Raw genomic sequence first — 23,630 nt, forward strand, 5'->3', positions numbered from 1 at the left:
CCCTGCCCTCTGTGCATCTTCTCCCCTTCTCTGCGTGTCCACCCCTTCTCCTGTCCTGCTAGTCATTTCACCCCCGAATGATCCGAGATTCGGATCAAAGGTCCGGATCTTTTCAATGATCCGATTCGAATCATCCGGATCATTGAAAAGATCCGAACTTCCCATCTCTAACCCCTCCTACTCCCTCTCTCCCTATTGGCCCCCCTCGGTGCGGCTGTGCAATCAGCTCGCGACAAGCAGAATCAGCGGCGCGAGCTGACGCCCCGCCCCTCTTCTCCCGCCTTAGCCAATTCAACTGCACGTGGGCGGGGAGACAAGAGGGCGGGGCCAGGTCCTTCCCGGCTTCTTCCTGAATGGCCGGTCGCGCATGCGCATTGAGCCGCCAGCGACATCTTGCCTCGAGCTGCCGTTTGTTCGCCGGGATTGGGGTGCAGGAGACTCGGAGTGACAGGTACTCCCCCGGGGGCACTACAAGGGGCAGCATGCCCGGGCTGCTGGGGGGGCTGGGACTTGTAGTTCCCTCCTGGCTGGTTACTGCCTGTGCTCAGGGCTCCTCTGTTGTGTCTGATCATTAGTAGCATCCTCCTGCTGTGTATTATTGTAGTGTCCGGCTGGCCACACACTGTCAGATGTATGATCTGCTGGATCGGGATTGGGAAGTAGTTGGCTTCCTGTTAGTGGCAAATTGGCTGCAACCACTAATGTGTAGGAAATGGGGGACCCAGTGCTACAGCTATCCACACCTTCATCCCAATAGGGAGCGGAGGCGGCTGGCAAAGCGCGCGCCGCGTCCGAAGCCCAGTTTCCAAATTTCCTGGTGTGCAATTTTAGCATTGATTTAAAGGCAACCTAAACTGAGAGCGATATGGATGTTTCCTTTTAAACAATACCAGTTGCCTGGCAGCCCTGCTGCTCTCTCTGGCTGCAGTAGTGTCTGAATCACACACCTGAAGCAAGCATGCAGCTAATCCAGTCACACTTCAGTCAGAGCACCTGATCTGCTGCATGCTTGTTGAGGGGCTGTGGCTAAAAGTATTAGAGACTCAGGATCAGCAGGAGAGTCAGGCAACTGGTATTGTTTTAAAAGGAAAAATCCACATCCTTCTCAGTTTAGGTTGCCTTTAAAGGACCTCTATAAGGGGAAAAATAGTTTAACCGACCTTGGTTTGTCCCGGCGCAGGCACTGGATGTCTGCAGCAGGGACCAGAGGATGGTTTTGTCCCGGCGCGGGTACAGGATGTCTGCAGGGGGGACCAGAGAATGTTTTTGTCCCGGCGCGGGTACAGGATGTTTGCAGGGGGGACCAGAGGATGGTTTTGTCCCGGAGCAGATACAGGATGTCTGCAGGTACAGGATGTCTGCAGGAAGGACCAGCGGATGGTCTTGTCCTGGAGTGGGCACAGTATGTCTGCAGGGGGGACCAGAGGATGGTTTTGTCCCGGAGCAGGTACAGGATGTCTGCAGGTACAGGATGTCTGCAGGGAGGACCAGCGGATGGTCTTGTCCTGGAGTGGGCACAGGATGTCTGCAGGGGGGACCAGAGGATGGTTTTGTCCTGGTGCGGACACAGTGTGGTTGCAGGGGGGACCGGAGGACAGGATGTCTGCAGGGGGGACCAGAGGATCGGTTTGTCCCGGCGTGGGCACAGGATGCCTGCAGGGTGGAACAGAGGATGGTTTTGTCCTGGCGCAGGTCCAGGATGCCTGCAGGGTGGAACAGAGGATGGTTTTGTCCTGGCGCGGGTCCACGATGCCTGCAGGGTGGAACAGAGGATGGTTTTGTCCTGGCGCGGGCACAGGATGTCTGCAGGGGGGACCAGAGGATGGTTTTGTCCTGGCGCGGGCACAGGATGTCTGCAGGGGGGACCAGAGGATGGTTTTGTCCTGGCGCGGGCACAGGATGTCTGCAGGGGGGACCAGAGGATGGTTTTGTCCTGGCGCGGGCACAGGATGTCTGCAGGGGGGACCAGAGGATGGTTTTGTCCTGGCGCGGGCACAGGATGTCTGCAGGGGGGACCAGAGGATGGTTTTGTCCTGGCGCGGGCACAGGATGTCTGCAGGGGGGACCAGAGGATGGTTTTGTCCTGGCGCGGGCACAGGATGTCTGCAGGGGGGACCAGAGGATGGTTTTGTCCTGGCGCGGACACAGGATGTCTGCAGGGGGGACCAGAGGATGGTTTTGACCTGGCGTGGGTACAGTATGTCTGCAGGGGGGACCAGAGGATGGTTTTGACCTGGCGTGGGTACAGTATGTCTGCAGGGGGGACCAGAGGATTGTTTTGACCTGGCGTGGGTACAGGATGTCTGCAAGGGGGACCAGAGGATCGGTGTAATGAATAGCGGAGACGCCGCTGCGTGGGCAAGCGGCATGGCGGCTATCTCCGCGTCCCAGCCAGTGGCTGCTGCCGCGCAGCTACATGCTGCTGGTTCGCCTGGTCCTTCTAGTGCACACAGATTGAGAGCTACGCGCGCGCCAGATGACAGGACCTTTATGCTAGCAGAAAGGGAGTCAGCTGAGCATGCCGATCAGCTGACTCCAGCTAGGTTCCGGATTGGCTGAGTGACTGGGGCGGCGCTGTGGAGCTCTCTGGGTATATAGGACTTGCCTGTCAGTTGCAAGTTGTCTGCTGTTGTGAAAGCTTACGTGTGAGCACTCAGACCCCAGTCAGATCTTACAGTGTGTTAGAACCAGCCGGAGCTGGGAATTCACACTTAAGGTGCGTACACACGTCAGATAAAAGTCTTTGGAAAATGAAAGATCACAGTCCAATTTTACCCCCTTTGTGTAGAGTATGGCTCTCATACTACATGAGTCTATTCTATGGAGCTGAACTCCCCATCAGATAAAAATCTTTGCAAGATGCTGCACACAAAGATGCTGTACACATTCAACAGATCAGTATCTGCAAAAGATCTGTTCCTGCATAAGATCCAGATCTTTTGCAGATACTGATCTGTTGCATGTGTACAGCGGTCTTTGTGTGCAGCATCTTGCAAGGATTTTTATCTGATGGGGAGTTCAGCTCCATAGAATAGACTGTGTAGAGTATGGCTCTCGTACTACATGAAAGGGGGTAAAATTGGTCTGTGATCTTTCATTTTCCAAAGACTTTTATCTGACGTGTTTACCCACCTTTAGTCAGATTCTGGTGATAGCCTTTAAAGTATTATTGTATTGTTGGACTAGTTTCCAGGTGTTGAGACCAAGGACCTCACACCTAAGACTAGGATTGATATATATATATTCTGTTACCTGTTATGATCTCTGGCTTTCCTGACCACTCTCCTGCTTACTGATTCGGTACCTCCGCCTATCTGATTACCTGTTGCTGACATTGCCTGAACCCGGATACCGAATCAGTCTTCCGTCTCTGTACTTTATCTGTCCATGTGTTGCCGACTTTGCTTGTCTGACCTTTCTGGCTGTCACCCAACCCTTGGGTGATCAGCCTTACTGCACTATCTGTGACACTTGCTCATCAGGTGTTCACCAGCTGCAAGCTCAGGCTTAGGGTCACCTGCTCCTCCGGAGACCATCTTGCAGCTCAGCCAATGGTCTCTATCCCTTAGGAGTCCACTGGCTGCAGTACAGTCTGATTCCCTGCTCCTCAGGGAATCCTCGGCTGCAGTTCTATCATAATCGCTCATTCCACCAACTATCCCCTTTGCAGCCAGTCAGTGGTTCATACTCCTCAGGTGTCCACTGGCTGCAATACAATCTGAATTCCCTGCCCCTCAGGGAATTCTTGGCTGCAGTACAGTCTGTATTTCCTGCTCCTCAGGAGATCTGGCAAGCCCAGTCAGTGGGACCCTGCCCCTCAGTGGTCCACTGGCTGCAGTGCAGTCTGATTCCCTGCTCCTCAGAGAATCCTTGGCTGCAGTAGTGTCTGTATCTCCCGCCTCACGGGAGACAACGTCTCTGATTACTGTTGCACCAAACACTATATCACATTGGGTGTCCTGTGTCTAGCTATACTAGCATTTTTGGTGATTCTGCAGATCACACATAATCAGGTATAGCATCTGTATTATTGGTGATACTGCAGATCACCAATAATCAAAAAAAATCTGTGTTGCTGACACCAATCGTTACAATCGGTTTGTCCTGGTGCGGACACAGGATGTCTGCAGGGGGGACCAGAGGATCGGTTTGTCCTGGTGCGGACACAGTGTGGTTGAAGGGGGGACCGGTGGACAGGATGCCTGCAGGGGGGACCAGAGGATGGTTTTGTCCCGGCGCGGGCACAGGATGTGTGCAGGGGGGACCAGAGGATGGTTTTGTCCTGGCGCGGGTATAGGATGTTTGCAGGGGGGACCAGAGGATGGTTTTGTCCCGGCGTGGGTACAGGATGTCTGCAGGGGGGACCAGAGGATGGTTTTGTCCCGGCGTGGGTACAGGATGTCTGCAGGGGGGACCAGAGGATGGTTTTGTCCCGGCGCGGGCACAGTATGTCTGCAGGGGGGACCAGAGGATCGTTTTTTCCTGGTGCAGGCACAGGATGTCTGCAGGGGAGACCAGAGGATCGGTTTGTCCTGGTGCGGACACAGTGTGGTTGCAGGGGGGATCGGAGGACAGGATGTCTGCAGGGGGGGACTGGAGATTGATTTTGTCCCGGCACGGACACAGTACGTCTGCATTGGGCCCTTAGATTCCCTGGGTCATTTAATTCCCTCCCCCTTAAAGTGGTCCTTGAAAGTGTACCTGAGACAATGATAGTGTAAGGACTTATACCTGGGGCTTCTTCCAGTCACCTGTGGCCACTGTAAGCACCATAAAGTTAGACCCCCCGCTCTGCATGCCTTCATACCCCCTCCCCCACCCTGCTCGATGTACTCCCACCCCCGGGCCACCTGTTTCGTCATCTCAGCCACAGGCCCTCTGCTCTGTGTCCAACTGTAATGATGAAGACCTTATTTGCCTCCCAGCGGGACATAGTTGCCTCACAGCGGGGACGCTTGCCTCCTGAGGGTTTATGCAGCAAGAGATGGTCCGGCTCTCCCTGTACAAACCTCCTCTGCTACCTTACTATTATTTATTATTATTGTATTTATAAAGCGCCAACAGGTTATACAACATACAACAAAGTTATACAAGGCAAACGGTACAAGAGACCTGATTATGCAATTATGGGCTGGTTAGGTAGGTCCAGTAATACAAGTACGAGGCAGTCATAGGAAAGGAGCACACAATCATGTAGAATACACTAGAGAAGGGAGAGGGTACAAGATACATGATCATGTGATTTGGGCTGGTTAGGTGGGTCCAGTAATACAAGTACGAGGCAGTCATAGGAAAGGAGCACAGGATCATGTAGAATACACTAGGGAAGGGAGAGGGTACAAGAGACATGATCATGTGATTTGGGCTGGTTAGGTAGGTCCAGTAATACAAGTACGAGGCAGTCATAGGAAAGGAGCACACAATCATGTAGAATACACTAGAGAAGGGAGAGGGTACAAGATACATGATCATGTGATTTGGGCTGGTTAGGTAGGTCCAGTAATACAAGTACGAGGCAGTCATAGGAAAGGAGCACAGGATCATGTAGAATACACTAGGGAAGGGAGAGGGTACAAGAGACATGATCATGTGATTTGGGCTGGTTAGGTAGGCCCAGTTGTCACGGACGGTTGCGAGGCCGCAGATGCGTCCTGGAACCGCCCGTGAAGAAAAAGCGATCGCACTCGATTCTCTGCATCGATTGCGCTTCAGATCAATAGAATCTGGATTGTGTAGGAGCATCTGTCTTTTCTCAGCAGAGAGAAGACATCAGCTTAACTGCAGGATGGTTCTTTTGATATGCTAATGAACAGGAACAAACCCTTGAGTTCAGAAAGCTAATCTCCACAGGGGGCCATAGAAAGCCAGCCGAAGCGGCTCCGACCAGGCCAGATATGAATGCATGTGGGGTATGGTTTCTTGATGATTATATGGCAACCATACCTCGCACAGCTATAAAATTCATATCGTCTTGTTCGGTAAAATCTGGCCATCATGCTGATATGAAACTCATTGTGATAGTCCGTCCGGTTATTGAGGTATGACCCTTCTCAAGAACTGGACCCGCTGCCCTAGCCATGTCTGATGTCATATTAATCTGTATTTTCCGACACGTATGAATCTGTTATCCCCCTAAATATAACATGTATCGTTTGTGAGGTACGGCAGTTTGTAAGTTTAAAACCTAAAATCTCTCAGAGGTAATGAACTGTCATTGGTGGGTAACTCAGAGGGGGCCGGCATTGCCACACCCCCAAACCAGCTTCATCAAAAGAACATGGCTGGCAGGCGGGCCTCATTCCTCCATTTTTCCACCTTCATGAACACACGGCCACCGTGAGGAACAAGTCATTTTGCTTGAACTTAGCTGAAACAAATAACTTTTGCGGAACTTGAAACCAAGGACTTGATGATTTTCCCACAAAAGGACATTCTCCATGAAACTAAGTATTTTTTCTCCCTTTCTTTTATTTTTCATTCTGGCTATTACTGTTTTAATAATTGTATATATTTATATTGCCGTGAATAAACGACTTTATCCAAGTCATTCACTGTTCCGCTACCCTGCTTCGCAGCCGCTCAAACTGAACCAGACTTCTGAAGAGACGCTGCTATTGTATTCTTGCTAGCTAGACAGAATACAGTGGGTTTTAACCGTTTTTATTTGTAGATCTAGGTTCAGACAGTCAGCGGGCTCCTCTGTCCCATGGTAACAGAGGTGGTGGCAGTTATACCCTGAACTAGCGTGTAAAGTGTATTTCCGTAACCCACAGGCTCCCTTCTGGTCGGGCTGCTGCCCAAATTTCTGTCGGTTTCTGCGCAAAGATCGTGACCAAAGCTTGCATAGTCTGTGTGCTGAAACTGATTGGAAGGCAATTTGCGGTCTGACCACTAGGGATCCTGTGACACCAGTAATACAAGTACAGGCGGTCCTATGAAAGGAGCACACGATCCTGTAGAATACACTAGGGAAGGGAGAGGGTACAAGAGACATGATCATGTGATTTGGACTGGTTAGGTAGGCCTAGTAATACAAGTACGATGTGGTCATAGGAAAGGAGCACACGCTCATGTAGAATACACTAGGGAAGGGAGAGGGTACAAGATACATGATCATGGGATTTGGGTTGGTTAGGTAGGTCCAGTAATACAAGTACAGGCTGTCATAGGAAAGGAGCACACAATCATGTAGAATACACTAGGGAAGGGAGAGGGTACAAGATACATGATCATGTGATTTGGGCTGGTTAGGTAGGTCCAGTAATACAAGTACGAGGCTGTCATAGGAAAGGAGCACACAATCATGTAGAATACACTAGGGAAGGGAGAGGGTACAAGATACATGATCATGTGATTTGGGCTGGTTAGGTAGGTCCAGTAATACAAGTACGAGGCAGACATAGGAAAGGAGCACACAATCATGTAGGATACACTGGGGAAGGGAGAGGGTACAAGATACATGATCATGTGATTTGGGCTGGTTAGGTAGGTCCAGTAATACAAGTACAGGCTGTCATAGGAAAGGAGCACACAATCATGTAGAATACACTAGGGAAGGGAGAGGGTACAAGATACATGATCATGTGATTTGGGCTGGTTAGGTAGGTCCAGTAATACAAGTACAGGCTGTCATAGGAAAGGAGCACACGATCATGTAGAATACACTAGGGAAGGGAGAGGATACAAGATACATGATCATGTGATTTGGGCTGGTTAGATAGGCCTAGTAATACTAGTATGAGGCAGTCATAGGAAAGGAGCACACGATCATGTAGAATACACTAGGGAAGGGAGAGGGTACAAGATACATGATCATGTGATTTGGGCTGGTTAGATAGGCCCAGTAATACAAGTACGAGGCTGTCATAGGAAAGGAGCACATGATCATGTAGAATACACTAGGGAAGGGAGAGGGTACAAGATACATGATCATGTGATTTGGGCTGGTTAGATAGGCCCAGTAATACAAGTACGAGGCTGTCATAGGAAAGGAGCACATGATCCTGTAGAATACACTAGGGAAGGGAGAGGGTACAAGATACATGATCATGTGATTTGGGCTGGTTAGATAGGCCCAGTAATACAAGTACGAGGCTGTCATAGGAAAGGAGCACACGATCATGTAGAATACAGTAGGGAAGGGAGAGGGTACAAGATACATGATCATGTGATTTGGGCTGGTTAGGTAGGTCCAGTAATACAAGTACGAGGCAGACATAGGAAAGGAGCACACAATCATGTAGAATACACTAGGGAAGGGAGAGGGTACAAGATACATGATCATGTGATTTGGGCTGGTTAGGTAGGTCCAGTAATACAAGTATGAGGCTGTCATAGGAAAGGAGCACACGATCATGTAGAATACACTAGGGAAGGGAGAGGGTACAAGATACATGATCATGTGATTTGGGCTGGTTAGATAGGCCCAGTAATACAAGTACGAGGCTGTCATAGGAAAGGAGCACACGATCATGTAGAATACAGTAGGGAAGGGAGAGGGTACAAGATACATGATCATGTGATTTGGGCTGGTTAGGTAGGTCCAGTAATACAAGTACGAGGCTGTCATAGGAAAGGAGCACACGATCATGTAGAATACACAAGGGAAAGACCCTGCCAGAGGCTAACAATCTAGGTGCAATGTGCGTAACCTGCCACTGGGGCCTGAGTCATTTTACCTATATATTCTTCCCGGTTTCCTTAAATGCTTGCCGACCACTCCAATTGGTGTAAAGTGCTAGGGGCGGAGATTGCAGGGAATTGCACGCACATCCCTGTCATCGGCCTCCCAACGGCGATTGCTGCTAGGAGACTGTTAGACTGCGTCTATTTGCAGCGATCTACAGCAGCGCTGTACTGGGGACAGCCAGGTGACACAGGAGGAGAGCGATCGGCTGTCATAGACAAATACAAGACAAATAACATTTATATTGCGCTTTTCTCCTGGCGGACTCAAAGTGCCAGAGCAGCAGCCACTAGGGCGCGCTCTATTGGCAGTAACAGAGTAAGGGAGACTTGCCTAAGGTCTCCTACTGAATAGGCGCTGGCTTACTGAACAGGCAGAGCCGAGATTCGAACCCAGGTCGCCTGTGTCAGAGGCAGAGCCCTTAACCATTACACCATCAGCCAACTGATGTCACTAGGATTGACTGGCGGGGAGGGAAGGCGGAGTTGGGGAAAAATAGTAACATTTATTAATTTAAAAAAAAAAAATGCTGGGAGCAATCGTAGCCCACCACCAGAAATCTCTGTTGGTGGGCAGAAAAGGGGGGGGGGGGGGCAGGGGATATCACTTGTGTGCTGAGTTGTATGGCCCTGCAGTGAGGCTTAAAGCTGCAGTGGCCCTATTAGTAAAAAATGGCCTGGTCACTAGGGGGTTTTAACACCGCGGTCCTCAAGTGGTTAAAGGATACCCGAGGTGACATGTGACATGAGATAGACATGTGTATGTACAGTGCCAGCACACAAATAACTAGGCTGTGTTCCTGTTTTTCTTTCTCTGCCTGAAAGAGTTAAATATCAGGTATGTAAGTGGCTGACTCAGACAGGAAGTGACTACAGTGTGACCCTCACTAATAAGAAATACCAACTATAAAACACTTTCCTAGCAGAAAATGGCATCTGAGAACAGGAAAGAGATAGGCCTGGTGCACACCAAAACCCGCTAGCAGATCTGCAAAATGCCAGCAGATTTTGAAACGCTTTTTCTTATTTTTCCGCAGCGTTTCAGCTAGCATTTTGCGGTTTTGTGTAGCGGTTTTGGTGTAGTAGATTTCATGTATTGTTACAGTAAAGCTGTTACTGAACAGCTTCTGTAACAAAAACGCCTGCAAAACTGCTCTGAACTGCCGTTTTTCAGAGCGGTTTGTGTTTTTCCTATACTTAACATTGAGGCAGAAACGCATCCGCAATCCAAAACATGCCTCACCTCGGGAGTATGCGTTTCAGCAAAACGCCTCCCGCTCTGGTGTGACCCACCCCATTGAAATACATTGACCAAGCGTATCCACAGCCGCAAGCGGCTGCAAAAACGCTGAAAAAGCCGCTCGGTGTGCACCAGCCCATAAAGAGGGTCAGTAGTTGATACATTTTAGCTCTGGCGTACTTCAATGAATGTCATTGAGCAAAAACAATAAAACATTTAAAACTTAAAAAGTAGATTTAAACATAAAATACAACTTTGGAATATTTTTTTTAGGGGAAGGAAGATAGATGCAATAGTTTTATTTCATTAGTTTTTCACCTGGCTTTAATGTGTTACAATGTATCCCCCTGCTGCTTCTTATGATAGGTAATTATGTATCACTTGTATCCATTAAGAGCATGGAAACAAAGTCCTACAAAGTTTCATTAAGGGCCCTTTTCCACCAGCAATCGCAATCACAAACACCAGCGATTGCGATTTTTCATTAGGGCTCTTTTCCACTATGAAATGCGATTGCGATTCCGATCGCAATCGCGTTTCAATTTCCACGATTGAGCTACTATACTCATTATAGTATAGCTCAATCGCATACAAAACGCGGCAGGACGATGATTGCGCTTTGACCAAAATCGCATTGCAATCGGATCGCACTAATTGGAATTGCTGCTGCAGTTTCCATTAGTTTAATGTACCTTGCGATTTGCGATCAGAAGCAAATCACAGGCTAGTGGAAAAAGGCCCTGATTTTGTATTGCATTATCAAAAATCGTTCCAGAATGCGATTGCGATTTGCGATTTCCAAATGGACTCACTACAGTGGAAAATACTTCTCATGATTTCTATGATAAAGTAACAACCCTAGCGATTTAAAAATCGCTGAGCCTTCAGTGCTGGTCTGGGGTGCTCCGCTGAGCCTCCAGTGCTGGTCCGGGGTGCTCCGCTGAGCCTCCAGTGCTGGTCCGGGGTGCTCCGCTGAGCCTCCAGTGCTGGTCCGGGGTGCTCCGCTGAGCCTCCAGTGCTGGTCCGGGGTGCTTCGCTGAGCCTTCAGTGCTGGTCCGGGGTGCTCCGCTGAGCCTTCAGTGCTGGTCCGGGGTGCTCCGCTGAGCCTTCAGTGCTGGTCCGGGGTGCTCCGCTGAGCCTTCAGTGCTGGTCCGGGGTGCTCCGCTGAGCCTTCAGTGCTGGTCCGGGGTGCTCCGCTGAGCCTTCAGTGCTGGTCCGGGGTGCTCCGCTGAGCCTTCAGTGCTGGTCCGGGGTGCTCCGCTGAGCCTTCAGTGCTGGTCCGGGGTGCTCCGCTGAGCCTTCAGTGCTGGTCCGGGGTGCTCCGCTGAGCCTCCAGTGCTGGTCCGGGGTGCTCCGCTGAGCCTCCAGTGCTGGTCCGGGGTGCTCCGCTGAGCCTCCAGTGCTGGTCCGGGGTGCTCCGCTGAGCCTCCAGTGCTGGTCCGGGGTGCTCCGCTGAGCCTTCAGTGCTGGTCCGGGGTGCTCCGCTGAGCCTTCAGTGCTGGTCCGGGGTGCTCCGCTGAGCCTTCAGTGCTGGTCCGGGGTGCTCCGCTGAGCCTCCAGTGCTGGTCCGGGGTGCTCCGCTGAGCCTTCAGTGCTGAACAGGTCTGCTTGAGTTTGGCCACGCCTGCATGGTACTTAGTGCTCAGGTGTGGCCTCCCCGCTCTCCATGCATAAACTGCTCAGGTGTGGCCACGCCTGACTGCCTGAATAAACTGGCTTATTACTTGAGTGACTCTCTTCTTCTGTGATGGGCAGATGCTAGGATTCACCTTCCTCTGATTGTGGGCCAGGGAGCATGTGACACCAAAGGTGTGGCCAGAAGGATTCAGGCTGCAATGGGTGGGGGGGTGTAATCCAATACGATAGGTGGCAGAGGGGGGGGGGTGGTATTTGATGATGCCCCCCTACCCAGTACAGCTTCATTTTTTACCTCTTCAGACCAGACCAATAACATTTATATCACGCTTTTCTCCTGGCGGACTCAAAGCGCCAGAGCTGCAGCCACTAGGGCACGCTCTATAAGCAGTAGCAGTGTTAGAGAGACTTGCCTAAGGTCTCCTAATGAATAGGTGCTGGCTTACTGAACAGGCAGAGCCGAGATTCGAACCCTGGTCTCCTGTGTCAGAGGCAGAGCCCTTAACCATTACACCATCCAGCCACTGTTTACTTGTTACTGAGAATCTTGTGATGTGCTGGAGCAGAGTTTGCGCAGCAGTCACTCTCCCATCATCTCTGCAGCTCTGGACGCAAAATAATGTTGTGACCTCACATAAGCTCATGGAAGTGGTGCTGCAGCGGAAGTGCGCCGTAATCGCAGCTAAAGGTCCAACAAATTTTGGTGTGACAGTGTAATTCCAGCTTGGATTCAGTTGTAAGGGGGAACCAATCGTTACCCCCCCCCCCCCTCCCCCTGCTGTCTAATTGCTATAGGAGCTGCCATGTCCCCCCTCCCCTTCTAGCTGCCCATAATTCATCCAAAGGGAATGTGTGAAGATATCATCTGTGACTTCTCTAAACTCTTTGAAGCACTTGTACTATATACCCCACCACCACCACCATGAAAGCTTCTGCTGATGTGTGCAATGAGATTATAACATCAGTCATTATTTCATTTAGTCAGCTAAAATGGCGAGTGATGTGGAGGCTGCCATATTTATTTCCTGTTAAATAATACCAGTTGCCTGGCTGTCCTGCTGATCTATTTGGCTACAGTAGTGGCTGAATTACACCAGGAACAAGCATGCAGCTAATCTTGTCAGATCTGACAATAATGTCAAACACCTAATCTTTGGCATGCTTGTTCAGGGGCTATGGCTAAAAGTATTAGAGGCAGATAATCTTTAGGACAACCAGATAACTGATATTGCGTAAAAAGAAATAAATATGGCAGCCTCCATAACACTCTCACCTCGGGTTTACTTTAATACACTTTAACTTTGATGGTTTCTTTACCTCCTCCCCAGATGCCCCCCAAAAAGGGAAAAAAGACATCGGAGCCACCATTGGAGGATAAAAAAGAGGAAGAAGAATCTCCGGGAAAGAGGAAGAGGGACACTGAGAAGAGTGACCATCTGGGGACTAAAAAGTCTGGACACAAAAAGGCTGCTGGGGGAGGGGCAGAGGAAGCGCCGGAGTGCAGCACAGGTACCCCGGGGCTCAGTGTATAGGCCTTGTGCTGGGGGAGAGAGGCGGAGTAATCCCCAGAATGCAGCACAGGTACCCCGGGGCTCAGTGTATAGGCCTTGTGCTGGGGGAGAGAGGTGGAGTTATCCCCAGAATGCAGTACAGGTACCCTGGGGCTCAGTGTACAGGCCTTGTGCTGGGGGAGAGAGGCGGAGTAATCCCCAGAATGCAACACAGGTACCCCGGGGCTCAGTGTATAGGCCTTGTGCTGGGGGAGAGAGGTGGAGTTATCCCCAGAATGCAGTACAGCGGTATCCTGGAGCTCAGTGTATAGAACTTGTCCTGAAGGGGGGGAGGCGGGAGAGGCAAAGGAAGCCGCAGAGTGCAGCACAGGTACCCCAGGGCTCAGTGTACAAGTCTTGTGCTGAGAGGGGATGAGGTAGCTGCAGAGTGCAGCACGGGTACCCCAGGGCTCAGTGTGCAGGCCTTGTGCTGAGAGGAGGGGATAATGAAGCTGCAGAGTGCAGCACGGGTACCCCAGGGCTCAGTGTACAGGCCTTGTGCTGAGGAGGGAATCGGGAAGCCGCAGAGTGCAGCACGGGTACACCAGGGCTCAGTGTACAGGTTTTGTGCTGAGAGGAGGGGATGAGGTAGCTGCAGAGTGCAGCACGGGTACCCCAGGGCTCAGTGTACAGGCCTTGTGCTGAGAGGAGGGGAGGATGTAGCTGCAGAGTGCAGCACGGGTACCCCAGGGCTAAGTGTACAGGCCTTGTGCTGAGAGGAGGGGATAATGAAGCTGCAGAGTGCAGCACAGGTACCCCAGGGCTCAGTGTACAAGCCTTGTGCTGAGAGGGGATGAGGTAGCTGCAGAGTGCAGCACGGGTACCCCAGGGCTCAGTGTACAGGCCTTGTGCTGAGAGGAGGGAAAGAGGAAGCCGCAGAGTGCAGCACGGGTACCTCAGGGCTCAGTGTACAGGCCTTGTGCTGAGAGGAGGGGAGGATGTAGCTGCAGAGTGCAGCACAGGTACCCCAGGGCTCAGTGTACAGGCCTTGTGCCTAGAGGAGGGAATGAGGAAGCCGCAGAGTGCAGCACGGGTACCCCAGGGCTCAGTGTACAGGCCTTGTGCCTAGAGGAGGGAATGAGGAAGCCGCAGAGTGCAGCACGGGTACACCAGGGCTCAGTGTACAGGCCTTGTGCTGAGAGGGGATGAGGTAGCTGCAGAGTGCAGCACAGGTACCCCAGGGCTCAGTGTACAGGCCTTGTGCTGAGAGGAGGGGATGAGGTAGCTGCAGAGTGCAGCACGGGTACCCCAGGGCTCAGTGTACAGGCCTTGTGCTGAGAGGAGGGGAGGATGTAGCTGCAGAGTGCAGCACTTGTACCCCAGGGCTCAGTGTACAGGCCTTGTGCTGAGAGGAGGGAATGGGGAATCCGCAGAGTGCAGCACGGGTACCCCAGGGCTCAGTGTACAGGCCTTGTGCTGAGAAAAGGGGATGAGGTAGCTGCAGAGTGCAGCACGGGTACCCCAGGGCTCAGTGTACAGGCCTTGTGCTGAGGAGGGAATGAGAAAGCCGCAGAGTGCAGCACTAGTACCCCAGAGCTCAGTGTACAGGCCTTGTGCTGAGGAGGGAATGAGGAAGCCGCAGAGTGCAGCACGGGTACCCCAGGGCTCAGTGTACAAGCCTTGTGCTGAGGGGATGAGGTAGCTGCAGAGTTCAGCACAGGTACCCCAGGGCTCAGTGTACAGGCCTTGTGCTGAGAGGGGATGAGGTAGCTGCAGAGTGCAGCAAGGGTACCCCAGGGCTCAGCGTACAGGCCTTGTGCTGAGAGGAGGGAATGGGGAAGCCGCAGAGTGCAGCACAGGTACCCCAGGGCTCAGTGTACAGGCCTTGTGCTGAGAGGGGATAAGGTAGCTGCAGAGTGCAGCACAGGTACCCCAGAGCTCAGTGTACAGGCCTTGTGCTGAGAGGGGATGAGGTAGCTGCAGAGTGCAGCACGGGTACCCCAGGGCTCAGTGTACAGGCATTGTGCTGAGAGGGGATGAGGTAGCTGCAGAGTGCAGCATTAGTACCCCAGAGCTCAGTGTACAGGCCTTGTGCTGAGAGGGGGGAATGAGGAAGCCGCAGAGTGCAGCACGGGTACCCCAGGGCTCAGTGTACAGGCCTTGTGCTGGGTGGAGGAAGAGGCGGTGGAAGATTTTTATTTCTCAGCTTTTAATTTTCTTTTTCATGCTGGAGGAAATTTGAAGATTACTTTCTCAATGATTATTCTGATGACTCCTCACTCTGCAGATTTAAAGGCAGCCATTAACGCTAAGAAACATGAGAAGAAGCGAACTAACATTGTGCACTACCTGTACCAAAGCACGGTGGGCGGAAATGTGCGGGGGAAGGTAAGTTATGCCTCAGAACATCTTACAAGCGGTGTATACCCTGTGTGCTCCCCAGAGGGACCTCGCTAACCCCTGGGTGTTCCCCGCAGAGACCTCGCTAACCCCTGGGTGTTCCCCGCAGAGACCTCGCTAACCCCTGGGTGTTCCCCGCAGAGACCTCGCTAACCCCTGGGTGTTCCCCGCAGAGACCTCGCTAACCCCTGGGTGTTCCCCGCAGAGACCTCGCTAACCCCTGGGTGTTCCCCGCAGAGACCTCGCTAACCCCTGGGTGTTCCCCGCAGAGACCTCGCTAACCCCTGGGTGTTCCCCGCAGAGACCTCGCTAACCCCTGGGTGTTCCCCGCAGAGACCTCGCTAACCCCTGGGTGTTCCCCGCAGAGACCTCGCTAACCCCTGGGTGTTCCCCGCAGAGACCTCGCTAACCCCTGGGTGTTCCCCGCAGAGACCTCGCTAACCCCTGGGTGTTCCCCGCAGAGACCTCGCTAACCCCTCTGTGTTCCCTGCAGTACCTTCAGACGCCGTTCCTCTGCTCCTTGTCCTCCTACATCCTTTATCGGACCAACAGCCCCTTTGACAGAAGAGTCACAACACTTGAGTGGCATCCGGCACACCCAAACACCGTGGCCGTCGGGTCTAAAGGAGGGGACATCATCCTGTGGGACTATGAGAGTCTAAACAGCACGCTCATTCCTGGAGTGAGTATAATTACTGGAGGGGCCAAGGTTCAGAATAAAGCCTGTGTCTGCTGGCTAAAGAACTTCCCATTGTCATATGATGAGATGGGTGGAGCTGTGCAGAGTGGATCCTCCCCATTGTCATATGATGAGATGGGTGGAGCTACGTGCAGACCGCACCCCTATTGTCATATGATTGAATGGATGGAGCTACATGCAGGCAAGAACCCCCCCCCCCCCCCCCCTCTCCTTCCCTGCATTGACATATAATGGGATGGGTGGAGCTGCCCAGTTTTTATGGGATGGTTGGAGCCGTCCCATTTGTGATGGGAGGTGTGGAGCTGCCCCATTGTTATGGAATGGGTGGAGTTGTGTGGAGGCAAGAACGTCCCCATTGTCGTGGGATGGATAGAGCTACATGCAGGCAAGAAACCCACACACTGTACACACTACAGACACACACTGTACACACTACAGACACACACTGTACACACCCACACATACTGTACACACTACAGACACACACACGTACACACTACAGACACACACACTGTACACACACACACACTGTACACACACACACACACTGTACACACACTGTACACACACACACACACACACACACTGTACACACACACACACTGTACACACACACTGTACACACACACACACACACACACACTGTACACACACACTGTACACACACACTGTACACACACACACACTGTACACGCACGCACCTGTACACGCACGCACCTGTACACGCACGCACCTGTACACGCACGCACCTGTACACGCACGCACGTGTACACGCACGCACGTGTACACGCACGCACGTGTACACGCACGCACGTGTACACGCACGCACGTGTGCACGCACGTGTACACGCACGCACGTGTACACGCACGCACGTGTACGTACGCACGCACGTGTACGCACGCACGTGTACGCACGTACGTGTACGCACGTACGCACGCACGTACGCACGCACGCTCGTGTACGCACCCACGCACGTGTACGCACGCACGCACGTGTACGCACACGCACGCACGTGTACGTACGTACGTACGCACGTGTACGCACGTGTACACACGCACGCACGTGTACGCACGTGTACACACACGCACGCAGGTGTACACACACACACGCACGTGTACACACACACACGCACGTGTACACACACACGCACGTGTACACACACACGCACGTGTACACACACACGCACGTGTACACACACACACGCACGTGTACACACACACGCACGTGTACACACACACACGCACGTGTACACACACACACGCACGCACACACGCACGTGTACACACACACACGCACGTGTACACACACACACGCACGTGTACACACACACACGCACGTGTACACACACACACGCACGTGTACACACACACACGCACGTGTACACACACACACGCACGTGTACACACACACACACGCACGTGTACACACACACACGCACGTGTACACACACACACGCACGTGTACACACACACACGCACGTGTACACACACACACGCACGTGTACACACACACACGCACGTGTACACACACACACGCACGTGTACACACACACACGCACGTGTACACACACACACGCACGTGTACACACACACACGCACGTGTACACACACACACGCACGTGTACACACACTGTACACACACACGCGCACACACTGTACACACACACGCGCACACACACTGTACACACACACACGCGCACACACTGTACACACACACACGCGCACACACTGTACACACACACACACGCGCGCACACACTGTACACACACACACACGCGCGCACACACTGTACACACACACGCGCGCACACTGTACACACACACGCGCGCACACACTGTACACACACACGCGCGCACACACTGTACACACACACGCGCGCACACACTGTACACACACACGCGCGCACACACTGTACACACACACGCGCGCACACACTGTACACACACACACACGCGCGCACACACTGTACACACACACGCGCGCACACACTGTATACACACACACGCGCGCACACACTGTATACACACACACACGCGCGCACACACTGTATACACACACGCGCGCACACACTGTACACACGCGCGCACACACTGTACACACACGCGCACACACTGTACACACGCGCGCACACACTGTACACACACACACACGCGTACACACTGTACACACACACACGCGCACACACTGTACACACACTGTACACACACACGCGCACACACTGTACACACACACGCGCACACACTGTACACACACACACACACGCGCACACACTGTACACACACACGCGCACACACTGTACACACACACGCGCACACACTGTACACACACTATACGCACACATACACATACGCGCACATACACATACATACGCGCACATACACATACGCACACATACACATACGCGCACATACACATACGCGCACATACACATACGCGCACATACACATACGCGCACACATACACATACGCGCACACATACACATACGCGCACACATACACATACGCGCACACATACACATACGCGCACACATACACATACGCGCACACATACACATACGCGCACACATACACATACGCGCACACATACACATACGCGCACACATACACACTGTACACACACTGTACACACACGCGCACACATACACACTGTACACACACTGTACACACACGCGCACACACTGTACACACACACACGCGCACACACTGTACACACACACGCGCACACACTGTACACACACACGCGCACACACTGTACACACACACGCGCACACACTGTACACACACACGCGCACACACTGTACACACACACGCGCACACACTGTACACACACACGCGCACACACTGTACACACACACTGTACACACACACGCGCACACACTGTACACACACACGCGCACACACTGTACACACACGCGCACACACTGTGCACACACGCGCACACACTGCGCACACACGCGCACACACTGCGCACACACGCGCACACACTGCGCACACACGCGTACACACACGCGCACACACGCGTACACACACGCGTACACACACGCGTACACACACGCGCACACACGCGTACACACACGCGCACACACGCGTACACACACGCGCACACACGCGTACACACACGCGCACACACTGTACACACACGCGCACACACTGTACACACACACGCGCACACTGTACACACACACGCGCACACACTGTACACACACGCGCACACACTGTACACACACTATACGCACACATACGCACACATACACATACGCACACGCACACATACGCATACGCACACATACGCACGCATACGCACACGCACGCATACGCATACGCACACATACGCATACGCACACATACGCATACGCACACATACGCATACGCACACATACGCATACGCACACATACGCATACGCACACCTACGCACACATACACCTACGCACACATACACCTACGCACACATACACCTACGCACACATACACCTACGCACACATACACCTACGCACACATACACCTACGCACACATACACCTACGCACACATACACCTACGCACACATACACCTACGCACACATACACCTACGCACACATACACCTACGCACACATACACCTACGCACACATACACCTACGCACACATACACCTACGCACACATACACCTACGCACACATACACCTACGCACACATACACCTACGCACACATACACCTACGCACACATACACCTACGCACACATACACCTACGCACACATACACCTACGCACACATACACCTACGCACACATACACCTACGCACACATACACCTACGCACACATACACCTACGCACACATACACCTACGCACACATACACCTACGCACACATACACCTACGCACACATACACCTACGCACACATACACCTACGCACACATACACCTACGCACACATACACCTACGCACACATACGCACACGCACACCTACGCACACGCACACCTACGCACACGCACACCTACGCACACGCACACCTACGCACACATACGCACACGCACACATACGCACACGCACACATACGCACACATACACATACGCACACATACACATACGCACACATACACATACGCACACATACACATACGCACACATACACATACGCACACATACACATACGCACACATACACATACGCACACATACACATACGCACACATACACATACGCACACATACACATACGCACACATACACATACGCACACATACACATACGCACACATACACATACGCACACATACACATACGCACACATACACATACGCACACATACACATACGCACACATACACATACGCACACTGAACACACACACACACACACTGAACACATACATACATACATACATACATACATACATACATACATACATACATACATTGGTGTGAAAAACGATTTGCCCCCTTCCTGATTTCTTATTCTTTTGCATGTTTGTCACACTTAAATTTTTCGGCTCATCAAAAACCGTTAACTATTAGTCAAAGATAACATAATTGAACACAAAATGCAGTTTTAAAGGATGGTTTTTATTATTTAGTGAGAAAACAAACTCCAAATCTACATGGCCCTGTGTGAAAAAGTGATTGCCCCCCTTGTTAAAAAATAACTTAACTGTGGTTTATCACACCTGAGTTCAATTTCTGTAGTCACCCCCAGGCCTGATTACTGCCACACCTGTTTCAATCAAGAAATCACTTAAAGAGACTCCGTAACAAAAATTGCATCCTGTTTTTTATCATCCTACAAGTTCCAAAAGCTATTCTAATGTGTTCTGGCTTACTGCAGCACTTTGTACTATCACAGTCTCTGTAATAAATCAATGTATCTTTCCCTTGTCAGACTTGTCAGCCTGTGTCTGGAAGGCTGCCAAGTTCTTCAGTGTTGTGGTTCTGCTATGCACTCCCCCCTCAGGGGGGAAAGAAACACACAAATGATCTCTTGAGATTCAAAAGGAATGCTGTATACAGCCTGCTTGTGTATGGATGTATTTTCTATGTGTGGACATACTGTACATCAACCTACTTCCTGTTTTGGTGGCCATTTTGTTTGTTTATAAACAAACTTTTTAAAACTGTTTTTAACCACTTTTAATGCGGCGGGGAGCGGCGAAATTGTGACAGAAGGTAATAGGAGATGTCCCCTAACGCACTGGTATGTTTACTTTTGTGCGATTTTAACAATACAGATTCTCTTTAAATAGGAGCTATCTGACACAGAGAAGTAGACCAAAAGCACCTCAAAAGCTAGACATCATGCCAAGATCCAAAGAAATTCAGGAACAAATGAGAACAAAAGTACTGTAACTGAGATCTATCAGTCTGGTAAAGGTTATAAAGCCATTTCTAAAGCTCTGGGACTCCAGCGAACCACAGTGAGAGCCATTATCCGAAAATGGCAAAAACATGGAACAGTGGTGAACCTTTCCAGGAGTGGCCGGCCGACCAAAATTACCCCAAGAACGCAGAGAAAACTCATCTGTGAGGCCACAAAAGACCCCAGGACAACATCTGAAGAACTGCAGGCCTCACTTGCCTCAATTAAGGTCAGTGTTCACGACTCCACCATAAGAAAGAGACTGGGCAAAAACGGTCTGCATGGCAGATATCCAAGGCGCAAACCACTTTTAAGCAAAAAGAACATTAAGGCTCGTCTCAATTTTGTTAAAAAACCTCTCAATGATTGCCAAGACTTTTGGGAAAATACCGTGTGGACCGACGAGACAAAAGTTGAACTTTTTGGAAGGTGCGTGTCCTGTTACATCTGGCGTAGAAGTAACACATCATTTCAGCAAAAGAACATCATACCAACAGTAAAATATGGTGGTGGTAGTGTGATGGTCTGGGGTTGTTTTGCTGCTTCAGGACCTGGAAAGCTTGCTTTGATAGATGGAACCATGAATTCTACTGTCTACCAAAAAATCCTGAAGGAGAATGTCCGGCCATCTGTTCGTCAACTCAAGCTGAAGCGATCTTGGGTGCTGCAGCAGGACAATGACCCAAAACACACCAGCAAATCCACCTCTGAATGGCTGAAGAAAAACAAAATGACGACTTTGGAGTGGCCTAGTCAAAGTCCTGACCTGAATCCTATTGAGATGTTGTGGCATGACCTTAAAAAGGTGGTTCATGCTAGAAAACCCTTAAAGGGATTCCGAGCAGTGCAGAAACTATGGAAAGATGCATATCATTTTAAAGCTCTCTTTCTCCTCTTTCCAATGATATATAAACCGCCACCCTATGCCTTTTAGTTTTCGCTATTTTCGCGATTGAAATTGCCGCGGCTGCGATTTTCAATCTCGAAAATAAAGAAAACTAAAAGGCGTAGAGCGACGATTTAGGTGTCTCCAGAAAGAGGAGAAAGAGAGCTTTAAAATGATATCCATCTTTCCATAGTTACTTGTATTACACAGGACGACACTTTCCCCAGTGTCAGCAGCTCCATTCAGCAGAAAAAGTCTGCCTGTGTAATACAATGTAACTATGGAAATATGGATATCATTTTAAAGCTCTCTTTCTCCTCTTTCTGGCGACACCTACATCGTTGCCCTACGCCTTTTAGTTTTCTTTATTTTCGCGATTGAAATCGCGGCCGCTGCAATTTCAATTGCGAAAATAGCGAAAACTAAAAGGCGTAGGGCGGCGGTTTATATATCATTGGAAAGAGGAGAAAGAGAGCTTTAAAATGATATGCATCTATCCATAGTTTCTGCACTGCTCGGAGTCCCTTTAAATAAAGCTGAATTACAACAATTCTGCAAAGATGAGTGGGCCAAAATTCCTCCAGAGCGCTGTAAAAGACTAGTTGCAAGTCATAGCAAACGCTTGATTGCAGTTATTGCTGCTAAGGGTGGCCCAACCAGTTATTAGGTTCAGGGGGTAATTTCTTTTTCACACAGGGCCATGTAGGTTTTGACTTTTTTTTTCTTTCTCCCTAAATAATAAAAACCATCATTTAAAACTGCATTTTGTGTTCAATTATGTTATCTTTGACTAATAGTTAACGGTTTTTGATGAGCAGAAACATTTAAGTGTGACAAACATGCAAAAGAATAAGAAATCAGGAAGGGGGCAAATAGTTTTTCACACCGCTGTACATACATACATACACACGCACACACACTGTACACACACACACGTGCACACACTGTACACACCATGTACACACTACACACACACTGTACACACACACGTACACACGCCCACACACTGTACACACGCCCACACACTGTACACACGCCCACACACTGTACACACACCCACACACTGTACACACACCCACACACTGTACACACACTACACACACACACTGTACACACACACACACGTATACACACGTACACACACACGCCCACACACTGTACACACACCCACACACTGTACACACACACACACTGTACACACACGTACACACACACGTACACACCCACACACACTGTACACACGCCCACACACACTACACACACAT

The 23,630-nt window shown here is 50.9% G+C and overlaps 1 protein-coding gene across 1 annotated transcript in view; it reads left to right on the forward strand.

Annotated features, from left to right (window-relative positions):
- The first annotated feature begins 332 nt into the window (after window positions 1–332).
- The window catches only part of DDB2 (damage specific DNA binding protein 2), a 70,783-nt gene continuing 47,485 nt past the window's right edge, over window positions 333–23,630 (forward strand). Inside the window, exons 1-4 of the mRNA XM_068259471.1 lie at window positions 333–451; window positions 12,889–13,069; window positions 15,338–15,438; window positions 15,944–16,132. Of these exons, the coding sequence (XP_068115572.1) occupies window positions 12,889–13,069; window positions 15,338–15,438; window positions 15,944–16,132 (471 nt within the window). The 5' untranslated portion in view covers window positions 333–451. The remainder of the gene's footprint in view (window positions 452–12,888; window positions 13,070–15,337; window positions 15,439–15,943; window positions 16,133–23,630) is intronic.

Source organism: Hyperolius riggenbachi, chromosome 11 (genome assembly GCF_040937935.1).
Source record: "Hyperolius riggenbachi isolate aHypRig1 chromosome 11, aHypRig1.pri, whole genome shotgun sequence".
NCBI lineage: Eukaryota > Metazoa > Chordata > Amphibia > Anura > Hyperoliidae > Hyperolius > Hyperolius riggenbachi.